General features: G+C 42.2%; 1 protein-coding gene across 3 annotated transcripts in view; it reads left to right on the forward strand.

Moving 5' to 3' along the window:
- CCDC69 (coiled-coil domain containing 69) overlaps positions 1-12,613 on the forward strand; it is a 37,657-nt gene that overhangs the window by 11,173 nt on the left and 13,871 nt on the right. Inside the window, exons 2-4 of one of the 3 annotated variants that reach the window (XM_060197980.1) lie at positions 5,734-5,834; positions 6,794-6,882; positions 6,961-7,048. In XM_060197980.1, coding sequence (XP_060053963.1) covers positions 5,822-5,834; positions 6,794-6,882; positions 6,961-7,048 — 190 coding nt within the window. In that variant the 5' untranslated portion in view covers positions 5,734-5,821. Of the gene's footprint in view, positions 1-5,733; positions 5,835-6,793; positions 6,883-6,918; positions 7,049-12,613 lie in introns of all 3 variants that reach the window. The other 2 variants (XM_060197978.1, XM_016190665.2) reach the window with 2 other exon arrangements.

The raw sequence follows: 12,613 nt of genomic DNA on the forward strand, positions 1-12,613 counted from the left end.
AGAGGTCGGGAGTCAGGCTGTAGCGCAGCGGATTAAGCGCAGGTGGCGCAAAGCACAAGGACCAGCATAAGGACCCTGGTTCGAACCCCGGCTCCCCACCTGCAGGGGAGTTGCTTCACAAGTGGTGAAGCAGGTCTGCAGGTGTCTATCTTTCTCTCCTCCTCTCTGTCTTCCCCTCCTCTCTCCATTTCTCTCTGTCCTATCCAACAACGACAACAACAATAGTAACTACAACAATAAAACAACAAGGGCAACAAAAGGGAATAAATAAATTAAATAAATATTTTTTTAAAAAAAGGTGAGAGGTCACACACTGGGGCTGAAAACCTGGCAGGTGAAGCATAGAGTGGACGACCCTGTAGACAATCCTCAAGGGGAGTCACAGCAGGGACCCACATCCCCTTCCCCTTGGTCTGTGGAGGGCCACCGTCAGTCTCAGACTTCTTCCAGCTAAATTGAAAATCTGCCTTACTAAGAAAAGCTGTCCAATTGTTAAACATCAGCAACTTAAAAAAATTACAAGTGTGGGGAGTCGGATAGTAGTGCAGTGGGTTAAGCACATGTGGTGCAAAGAGCAAGGACCAACATAAGGATCCCAGTTCGAGCCCCCGGCTCCCCACCTGTAGGAGAGTCACTTCACAGGCAGTGAAGCAGGTCTGCAGGTGTCTATCTTTCTCTCCCCCTCTCTGTCTTCCCCTCCTCTCTCCATTTCTCTTTGTCCTATCTAACTACAACATCAACAACAACAATAACTACAACAACAATAAAAAGAAAACAAGGGCAACAAAAGGGGAAATAAATTTTTTAAAAAAGAAAGGAGCTCTTTGGCTGTGGCTTCTTCTCCTGGTCAGATGCCTCTCAGCGGAGGTGCTCCAGGCATCCATCCGCCATGTCTACTTCTCCTGGGAACTGAACACCTGTGACTCTACTAGCTGGAATACCAAAGGAGACCACCTGGGACTGAAACAAGACAGGACTAGAACAACTACAGGAACCCACCAAATCACCAGTGAGTGCAAACAAACATGGCTGGTGACAGAGAGGAGCCTAGGGAGAGACTAAGTGGCTGGTAACAGTCCGGGGGTTTATCAGTTGAGACACCACCTCCAGTCTGTTCCACCAACAAGGGGACAGCTGAAGTGAGGAGAGGACTCCCCAGAGACTCACCAAGTGCAACTCTGAGTCTCCATTGCTACTGCCCTCAGAATTTGGAGCAGTGGCAGGGAGGGACATCGGGGGACAGAGATCTAACCAGGAAACTCAGGAGAATACCTATACCTCGGTGGCATAGCTGTGGAGCTGTGAAAGTCTCTTTGCATAACCACTGAACTATCTCTGCCACACCCTGCCTTATCTCTTGGTCAGGAGTCAGGATTAAGCTAAGAAGCCTACTTATAGTTTAGAAGCCCTTAGGCTCCCGTAGCCTACAGAGAAGAAAAAAAAAAAGAGGCTTTTAAATCACTGAGCTCCAACTCAGGGATTAAAATACTATTCAAACAACTGTTAACTTCCACCACTGTGAATCCTTTAATTACATTACTTAGACACAAGTCAATCCAGGAAATAGTGATCAGTAATTTGAAAAGTACTAAGAGAGGGAACTCATAACATAATATACAAAATGGGTAAACCAACAAGAAGAAATATTGGAGAAACTAACCAGGACAACAGTCCAGCTAAAAGCCTCCCAAAGGGTGAAGCACAAAACAATGAGTTCAACATCCAAACATTAGCTAAGGAAATAATCACAGGAGTGAGCAAAGAGTTTGAAAGAATTGTAATCAGAAATACAGGAACAACAAATGAGACTCTGGAAGAAAACACTATCTCAAGGTTATTAGAGAGCTGAAAGCTGAAATAGCTGAGCTAAGAACACAACTAGTTGAACAAGCTAAAACAGTATCAGAACAGGACAACAAAATAGATAAACTCCAGAAAACAAAAGAGGGCAGAGAGAATAGAATCAATGAGGCTGAAGACAGAATTAGCAGGATCGAGGATGAATTAGAGACAACTAAAAAAGAAGTAAGAGATCTCAAAAAGAGATTAAGAGATGCTGTAAACAACAACAGAGACCTATGGGATGACTTCAAAAGAAACAATATGTGCATTATTGGCTTACCAGAGGAAGAAAGAGAGGTAAAGGAAGAAAGCATTCTTTAGGCCATAATAGCTGAAACTTCTCTAGTCTAGACAACATCAAAGACATAAAGATACAAGAAGCCCAGAGGGCCCCAAACAGAATTAACCCAGACTTAAAGACACCAAGACACATCGTATTTAGAATGGAAAGGAATAAGGATAAAGAAAGGATCCTGAAGGCTGCAAGAGAAAAACTAAGAGTCACCTACAGAGGAATAGCCATAAGATTAGCAGCAGACTTCTCCACACAAACACTACAGGCCAGAAGAGAATGGCAAGATATCTATCGAGTGCTCAACGAGAAAGGCTTTCAACCAAGAATACTGTATCCTGCTAGACTGTCGTTCAGACTAGATGGAGGCATCAAAACCTTCTCAGACAAGCAACAGTTGAAGGAATCAACTATCACCAAGCCTGCCCTGAAAGAAGTTCTGAAAGGTCTTCTATAAACAGTCAGACCATCATAAATAGGACATATTAATTGGCATATCACACCAAATTAAAAGACTCTGGGGTGGGTGGGTGGGGAGAATACAGGTCCATGAAGGATGATAAATGACATAGTGGGGGTTGTATTGTTAAATGGGAAATTGGGGAATGTTATGCATATAAAAACTATTATATTTACTGTTGAATGTAAAACATTAATTCCCCAATAAAGAAATAAATTAAAAAAATAAAATTAAAATAAATAGGACATATATCAGAACACTCTAAATCTCTTCAAGAATGGTGTTAAAATATCTTCAATCTTTGATATCAATAAATGTCAATGGCCTGAATTCACCTATTAAAAGACACAGAGTAGGAAGATGGATCAGAAAATACAACCCAACAATATGCTGTCTACAGGAAACCCACCTAACTCAACAAGACAAACACGGACTTAAAGCGAAAGGATGGAAAACTATCATACAAACAAATGGCCCACAAAAAAGGGCAGGAACAGCTATTCTCATATCTGACACGATAGACTTTAAAATAGATAAGATTAAAAAAGATAGGAATGGACACTACTTAATGCTCAGAGGATCAGTCAATGAAGAGGACTTAACAATTATTAACATCTATGCACCCAATGAGAAGCCATCTAAATACATCAGACGTCTACTGAAAGAGCTACAGCAATATATTAACAGCAACACAGTCTTAGTAGGGGACTTCAACACCCCACTCTCTCAATTTGACAGATCATCCAGGCAGAAAATCAATAAAGACATAAGGGAGCTAAATGAAGAGATAGATAAACTAGAACTATTAGACATTTTCAGAGTCATTCACCCCAAGAAACTGGAATACACATTTTACTCAAATCCACATGGGTCATTCTCAAGGATAGACCATATGTTAGGCCACAAAGACAGCATCAGAAAATTCAAGAGCCGAATTTTAACAACAAAGCCCCACGTTGGGCGCCATTTGTTGTTAAAATTTGGCGCTCCAGCAGGCTGGGCTAGTGTCGTGGCGGTAGACAGAAACTCGTGGACACACGGCTGGGCAGAGAAGCTGTATTTCTTTATTCAGGAACAACGATTCATAAACTAACCCAAACTAATCACCAAACAGAACTCTCCTGCCTCCTTCCCCCGCGGTGGTGCCAACAACTCTCGAACTCTGGAACTCTGGCACTCTCTCGGGGTTCCTTGGGGCGGGGACAAGCAGGCCCGCGAAACTAGCAGGACTAAACCACAATCAACTAGAGATGGGGGGAAGGGGACCAAGCCATATGAAGAATACCAACAATCTGGAACCAGAAAAGACCTAGAATTGCCAAAACAATCTTGAGAAAAAAGAACAGAACTGGAGGCATCACACTCCCAGATCTCACACTGTATTATAGGGCCATTGACATCAAAACTACTTGGTACTTGAACATGAATAGACACACTAACTAGTGGAATAGAATTGAGAGCCCAGAAATCAGGCCCCACACCTATGGAGACCTAATCTTTGACAAAGGGGCTCAGACTATTAAATGGGGGAAAGCAGAGTCTCTTCATCAAATGGTGTTGGAAACAATGGGTTGAAACGTGCAGAAGAATGAAACTGAACGACTGTATTTCACCAAATACAAAAGTAAATTCCAAGTGGATCAAGGACTTGGATGTGAGACCAGAAACTATCAGATACTTAGATGAAAATATTGGTGGAACTCTTTTCCGCATAAATTTTAAAGACATTTTCAATGAAATGAATTCAATTACAAAGAAGACTAAGGCAAGTATAAACCTATGGGACTACATCAAATTAAAAAGCTTCACATAAAAGAAACCAGTATCCAAGCCACGAGACCCCTCACAGAATGGGAGAAGATCTTTACATGCCATACATCAGACAAGAGTTTAATAACCAACATATATAAAGAGCTTGCCAAATTCAACAAAATGACAACAAATGACCCCATCCAAAAATAGGGGGAGGACATGGACAGAATAGTCACCACAGAAGAGATCCAAAAGACTGAGAAACACATGAAAAAAAATGCTCCAAGTCTCTGATTGTGAGAGAAATACAAATAAAGACAACAACAAGATACCACTTCATTCCTGTGAGAATGTCATACATCAAAAAAGGTAACAGCAGCAAATGCTGGAGAGGGTGTGGGCTCAAAGGAACCCTCCTACACTGCTGGTGGGAATGTCAGTTGGTCCAACCTCTGTGGAGAACAGTCTGGAGAACTCTCAGAAGGCTAGAAATGGACCTACCCTATGACCCTGCAATTCCTCTCCTGGGGATATATCCTAGGGAACCCAACATATCCATCCAAAAAGATCTGTGTACACATATGTTCTTGGCAGCACAATTTGTAATAGCCAAAACCTGGAAGCAACCCAGGTGTCCAAAAACAGATGTGTGGCTGAGCAAGCTCTGGTATATATACACAATGGAATACTACTCAGCTGTAAAAAATGGTGACTTCACCGTTTTCAGCCGATCTTGGATGGACCTTGAAAAAAATCATGTTAAGTGAAATAAGTCAGAAACAGAAGGATGAATATGGGATGATCTCACTCTCAGGCAGAAGCTGAAAAACAAGATCAGAAAAGAAAACAGAAGTAGAACCTGAAATGGAATTGGCATATTGCACCAAAGTTAAAGACTCTGGGGTGGGTGGGTGGGGAGAATATAGGTCCAAGAAGGATTCAGAGGACCTAGTGGGGGTTGTATTGTTATATGGGAAACTGGGGAATGTTATGCATGCATAAACTATTGTACTTACTGTTGAATGTAAAACATTAATTCCCCAATAACAAAATAAATAAATAAATAAATAAATAAACTATGAAAAGATGGGGGAAAAAAGAAAAAAAAAAGAAGAAGAAGAAAAAGTTACAAGTGTGATATTGGAATGAACAGGACACCTCAGGGCTGGCCTGTCCCATGCTCTCAGCTCTGCTGTGGATCCTTAAGACAGGGTGAGAGCTGATCCCCACCTCCATCCCAGGAAGTGGACTCCAAGCCAGACATGAAAGCACTTCCCCCAGAGCCCAATCCTACCTGGTCCTACTGTTAGATCTCTGGTCTCTACCTGCTCCATACTGTATCTGTGGGCCTGATCCTCCACTCCGTGCGGCTCTGCTTCTCCTCTAGCTGCAGCTGTCCAGTTGTGTGACTCTGAACAGGAGCCCCATCAGGAAATAAGTAGAATCCTTCAGCAACATGAAGAAGACAGGAAGAAATGGGCACAGCAGGTAAGTCCAGGTGACCAGTCCTCATCCAGCCCTGTAGGGAAGTCCAGGTGTGAGTGGCTGCAAGTATCGCTTATTCCTTCCCCAGGAAGAGGGCACTGGATCTGCTGACCATCACCTTCATCTCATAATCATCTCCCTGTGTGCAATGCACAGTGGGGATACAACTCCCAACTCCAGCACAAGGTGTTCAGCCTCTGCCTTGATTGTCATCAAGATTTAAACATTTATTGTAGGATATTTTTATTTTTATTTTGAATATATAGAAAGAAATTGAGAGGGAATGGGGAGATAGATAGACAGACCTACAGTACTACTTTACTGCTTGTAAAGTTTGCCCACTGCAGGTGGGGACCAGAAGCTTGAGCCCAGGTTCTTGCACACTACAATGTGTATGCTCAACTAACTGTGCTATGACCTGGCCCCTTAGATTTAAAGATGTCTAAATACTTGCCCATCTAAAGAACTCACAGAAGCACCCTTCTCAGTGCCTGTGTCCCTGTTGCTTGCTGGGATGGCATAGTAAGCTTTTTAAAAATAATTTTAAAAATATTTATTTATTCCCTTTTGTTGCCCTTTTTGTTCTTTTATTGTTGTAGTTATTATTGTTGTTATTGATGTCATTGTTGTTGGATAAGACAGAGAGAAATAGAGAGAGGAGGGGAAGACAGAGGGGGTAGAGAAAGCTAGATACCTGCAGACTTGCTTCATCACTTGTGAAGTGACTCCCCTGCAGGTGGGGAGCTGGGGGCTCAAACTGGGATCCTTATGCCGGTCCTTATGCTTTGCACTACCTGTGCTTAACCTGTTGTGCTACCGCCTGAATCATGTTTTTTTTTTTTTTTTTTAAATGTGATAGGACAGAGAGAAATTAAGAGGGGAGACAGAGATGGAAAGAGAGAGGCAACAAGACATCTGCAGCACCTCTTCACTGCTTATGAAGCTCCCCCTTGCCATTGGAGACTGGGGACTTGAACCTGGAGCCTTGCATATGATAACATGTACACTCAACTGGTGCACCACTGCCTGGCCCCTGCACATACACTCTCTAGTAACCTGAGGTGGGAGTGTGGCTGACCCTCCCCAGACTCATCCTGTTTGCCTCTCACCTCCAACCCCCCAAACCCAGGTGGAGAAGGAGCGGGAATTGGAGCTGCAAGAGAGATTGGACGAACAGCGGAGAGTACTGGAGAGAGAGCACCAGGAGGCTCTGCAAGGTACCGGACCCCTAGGGGCTGGGGGCTCCCACAACCCCTCTCTCCTGCTGGCCCATGAATACACAGCAGTTTTGGAGAAGTCTATAAGGCTTTTGGGATAGTGGGCAGGATGGCCATTTGCCCCTTGGAGTCTGGCTTTTCTTTCCAGTGTGTTACAGTGGGCTGAACCCAGGCCTTCATCACAGGTGAAGCTACTCAGTTACCTTTCAGCCCTTTTGTATCGAGAGAAAGGTGATAGGGAGACTGGCTTTAGAAATCTGACACCACAATTAATTTCACTTTGAGAATTTTTTAAAAAATATATTAAAAAATAAAGTTATGGGGCTAGGTGCTAGATTACCTACTTGAGCGCATATTACAGTGCTTAAGGACCTGGTTCAAGACTCCAGTCCCCACCTATAGGGGGAAACTTCATGAGTGGTGAAGCAGGGCCTCAAGCATCTCTTCCTCTCTCCCCTCTCTCTCTTAACTTCTATCTATCTAATAAATAATAATTAAATAAAATATTTTAAGTATATAAATTTAGTCGTGAAGCTGAATGAGAGCTCCCCTAGTAGAGTACACCCTTTACTATGAGGGGGGACCTGTCTTCAAGTGCCTGGCACCACATGAGAGCACCTTGCTTGTACCATGAAAGATTTTCCATGAAATGGAACAGTGCTGTGGTAGCTTTCCTCTCTCTCCTCCTCCCTTATTTCTCTCTGTCTCTTTCTCTGTAGCTGAAAATCAAAGAAAAAAATAGATGCCTTTGGGAGTGGTGGAATTATACAGGTGTGAAGCTCTGGAGTTAATTATTGAATGAATTTTGAAAACTCATCTTACTTTAAGACTGTTTAGGAAACCTAGATCAATAGAAGACTTTCTTTTTTTAAAATTTATTTATTGGGGATTAATATTTTACAGTTGACAGTAAATACAATAGTTTGTACATGTGTAAAATTTCTCAGTTTTCCACATAACAATACAACCCCCACTAGGTCCTCTGTCATCCTTTTTCAGGACCTGTACTCTCCCCCCCCCCCCTACACCCCAGAGTCTTTTACTTTGGTGCAATACACCAACTCCAGTTCAGGTTCTACTTGTGTTTTCTCTTCTCATCTTGTTTTTCAACTTCTGCCTGTGAGTGAGATCACCCCATAATAGAAGACTTTCTAAACATCCATATTCCTTCTCCACAATGATGATAGTTTTTATGATGAAGTTAGGCTGATTGTTTTTCAAATACATTTTCTTCCCGGTTACATCATAATATGTGATCATCATAGAAAATTTAGAATCTGTTGATTAAGCCAAAAGTCTTTCTGGTATAGAGATTAATATCTTAGATTCTGCAGCCACAGTCCCTGGGTCTGAGTCCCAGCTCTACCAATGACCCCACTGGGTGACCTAGAAGACCTTAGTTAACCTTGTTTATAGGGGCCTTGTGAGGATCAAACAATTGAACTTGATTACTATTATTCTTATTCTTATTTAGATAGAGACTGAGAGGCAGAGAGGGAGCAAGAGTGAAAGAGATCACAGCAACGAAGTTTTCTTCAGTGCACTGGGGGCCATTTTGTCAACTCACTTCAATTTTTTTTTTAATTGTTGTAGTTATTATTGTTGGATAAGAGAGAGAGAAATGGAGAGAGGAGGGGAAGACAGGGAAGGGGAGAGAAAGACAGACACCTACAGACCCGCTTCAGCGCCTGTGAAGCGGCTCCCCATGCTGAAGTGGCTCCCTGCAGGTGGGGAGCAGCGGCTCCAACTGGGATCCTTACTCCCTGTCCATGCGCTTTGTGCCACATGTGCTTAACCCGCTGCGCCACCGCCCGACTCCCCCAATTCAGTTTTTATTTAATGGATATCTAGTTAGCTAGCTATCTCAAATCCAGACTGATGACATTTTGTGAGATACTTAGCAAACAACTACTAGTATTTATTTTGTTATTGAGAAGATTAAGAGTGTGTGTTATCCCTCCTGAACTTGACACTGTCAGTCCCTTTGATAGAACGCCCTTTCCTTCCCTCTAGTGTATATACCTAGACTACACATCTGTACACACACTTGCACTTTGGGGAGGAGGACTTTGATTTTTCTCATTGTGAAACACATTAATGTCTTGCCATCAAACTCTTATCACAGCGGCTTTAATACCTACAAAGCATTCTAATGAGTGCACTTGTTAATGGAGCCCATTTGGTTAACTGTGCAGGTAATGCCAGACTTTTGTCATTGTTTAACTAGCACAGTGGACCCTCTCTAGAAGAACCATTGCCACATTCACAACTTTATCATCAGAACAGAATCCTGGTAGATTTGACATAGCAGTGTTCCTATGCCTTGAAATTTTGCTTTGATAAATGGCATGTGTGATTTTCCCTTAGTGACATTTAGCACACTCCCAGAGCCTTGACACTAGCACCACTATTCATACCTCATCTCCCCAATGCTAATCACAGACTCCCGCAAATAGCCAACTGCCCACAATCTCCAGCAAGTACTGATCTGCTGCCCAATTTGTGGCTTTATCCATTCTGGACATGTATACCAGTGGGGTCAGTAACTATGGATCCACATCTGGTTCCCTTCTCCAGGGTCCTATTTGCACAGCTTAGTCCCTGGAGACATGCATTTATACTCCACCCTCTTTTGCTTATTATTCTAGTTCTTTTTGGTGGCTAGCTAATATCCCACTGTATGGACACACCATCCTTTGTATTCATTCAACAGTTGATGGACGCCTAGATTGGTCTGACCTCTGACCACTTGGACCTGCTTTAGCTCTGGTCTCCAGTCCTCTGGGGGCACATCCAGCAGTGGAAATTCTGGGTCAGCTGTCAGTGCTGCAGTGAACTTTTTGAGAAGCCACCAGATTGTTTCCCAAAGCAGCTGAGTCACTTCATGCTCCCACTAGTGGTGGCAGGGCTGCCAAATGCACTGTGCCCTTACTGACACATCATTTTTCTTTGTTGCTATTATCAGCACAACATCCCATCGAGGGCCACAGGCTGCCTCCTTGTGGTTCTGATTTGCATGTCCCCAGTGACTCATTTTGCTGAACATATTTTCATGTGCTTATTGGCCACTTGTACAACTTTGGAGAAGGTCACAAATATTTTTGAGGTATTGAAATCAACCTTGAAAAATGCGCCACCGGTTTTCCTATAGTCATTTATACTTATATGAACTCTATCCAGGACTACTTCTCTCCTTAATGCATAGTTATTGATTATTTTATTTTATTTTTTAAAAGTTTGACATATTTTATCAAAGATCTTACTGTCTTTTGTAAAATTGTATTTCTTATTTTTTTATTTTGATAAGACAGAGAGAAACTGAGAGAACAGGAGATAATGAGGGAGAGATAAAGAAAGATACCAACAGCCTTGCTTCACTTCATAAAGTTTCCCCCTGTGAAGACCAGGGGCTTGAGCCCGGACCTTTGTGCTTGGTGATGTGCATATCACCACCTGGCCTCCATGATTATCTTTTTTTAAAAAGATTTTATTTATCAATTAATGAGAAAGATAGGAGGAGAGAAAAAGAACCAGACATCACTCTGGCACATATACTGCCAGGGATTGAACTCAGGACCTCATGCTTGAGAGTCCAAAGTCTTATCACTGTGCCATTTCCTGTACCACCATGATTATCTTATATGTATGAGTTTATATCTTGTTATTTGCATTGAACATTGACATAAGCATGCTGTAGGTTATTCCACTTCTGTGACTGTTTACAAAGGTGCAGCTGTTGTGTACATGGTTTCCCTTCTTTCCTGGGAGTCTAGACGTCTAGATTTCAGGACTGGAAAGGATACCAGGCAGATTTCCTTTTGCATAAAGAGGTGCCTACATCACATTGTGACCTTAAATTCCAAGAAGTGGAGGAACTACAGTGGAATATTCTGAACAGCTTGGCAGTTCTTGAAACATATTGCACTAGCTGCATAGAGCATTGTGAAAGGCCTTGCCCAGACATTTCAAGAGCTGCTTTTGGGATGGACACCCTGGGAGACTAATCTGTGGGCTCAGGTTCCAGATTTAAAGCCTCGCTCTCTGTCTCGCTAATATTCACCTGTCCAGTCTCACAAGGCTGGCATAGGGAATCAGCTTTGTCTTCTTAAACTTTGCACTGAGGTGATTTGCAAATTAATAAATAAACTTTCTATTGTCAAAGCCCGGAGAGGGAGGGATTCTTTATCCTGAGCACTCCTCTTCCAGCATCAGATTTCATTCATTGTTATTTTTAGATGGCTTGGAAAGTACCAGGGGCTACACACCAGTCCATTATCTGCATGAACATAAGCTTGACACATGGACTTTTACTTGTTTGGGGTGTGGAATGCAGGTGACTGGGAGGTGCTAATGGTTGCTTTTCTCAGTTGATGACTCTTTGTTGTCTTTTATTTCCCATTATAGTTTGAATTTATTTTTGTTTTTAAATATTTTATTTGTTTGTTTCTTAGATAGAGACAGAAAAAAGTCAAGAGGAAAGGGGAAGATAGGGAGAGGGATAGAGAGACCCTAGCCACACAGCTTCCCCTTCTGCAGGTAGAGACCAGGGGGTTTGAATAGGGGTCCTTGGGCATTGTAATGTGTATGCTCAACCAGGTGTACCACTACTCAGTCCATATAGTTTTATTAAAGATGTATGTATGTATGTATTCCATGAGCAAGTCCAGAGCACTGCTCTGGGATATGAAGTGTTTGAGATTGAACCCAGCGGCTCACACTTGCAAGTCTTGTGTTCTATCTGCTGAGACACTTCCCTGGCTGCAAATGATGAATGATTTTTTTAATGAGGTGCCAGAGATCAAGCCTGGATCTCACATATGCATGCTAGCCATTGAGCAACCTCCCCAGCCCAACACCTTTCTTTCTTTCTTTCTTTCTTTCTTTCTTTCTTTCTTTCTTTCTTTCTTTCTTTCTCTCCCTTTCTTTCTTTCTTTTTCTCTCTTTCTTCCTTTCTTTCTCTTTCTTTCTTTCTCTTTCTTTCTTTCTTTCTCTCTTTCTTTCTTTCTTTCTTCCAAAATAAGAGCGAGAAAGAAAAATGGAGGGGGGAGAAAAGCACCTCTTCACTGCTCATAGAGTCCTCCCAGATGCTCCCCTGCAGTATTAAGGATCAAATCCAGAGCCTCATATATGCCAGGCAGGAGCTCTACCAACTGAACCACTGCCCTGATTCCTATAGTTTCTCATTTTTATATCATCCTACAATAAGATTGACTTTTCTTTGGTGTGTATACAATTCTGTAAATATTAATATGTATATAGACTCATGAAATCATCACCCAAACTCAACCCAAAACTACCTCATCATCCAAAGCAACTTGCTGAGGCCTTATACCTCCTCCCACTCTACCTCCTTCCCAGCCCCTGGCAGCCTCTTATCTGTTCTCTATCACTGCAGGTGCTTTTTATCTTTTTGAGGCAAAACAGACTAATATAATAAGGTTGCAAAAAAATTTTTTTGCCACTGAGGTCATTGCTGGAACTTTGTGCTTGTATGATTCTACCACTCCTGGTGGACTTTTTTTTTTTTAATAGAAGGTAAGAGACAGAGTGAGTAAGAGAAACAAA

Source organism: Erinaceus europaeus, chromosome 9, assembly GCF_950295315.1.
Source record: "Erinaceus europaeus chromosome 9, mEriEur2.1, whole genome shotgun sequence".
Taxonomy (NCBI): Eukaryota; Metazoa; Chordata; class Mammalia; order Eulipotyphla; family Erinaceidae; genus Erinaceus; species Erinaceus europaeus.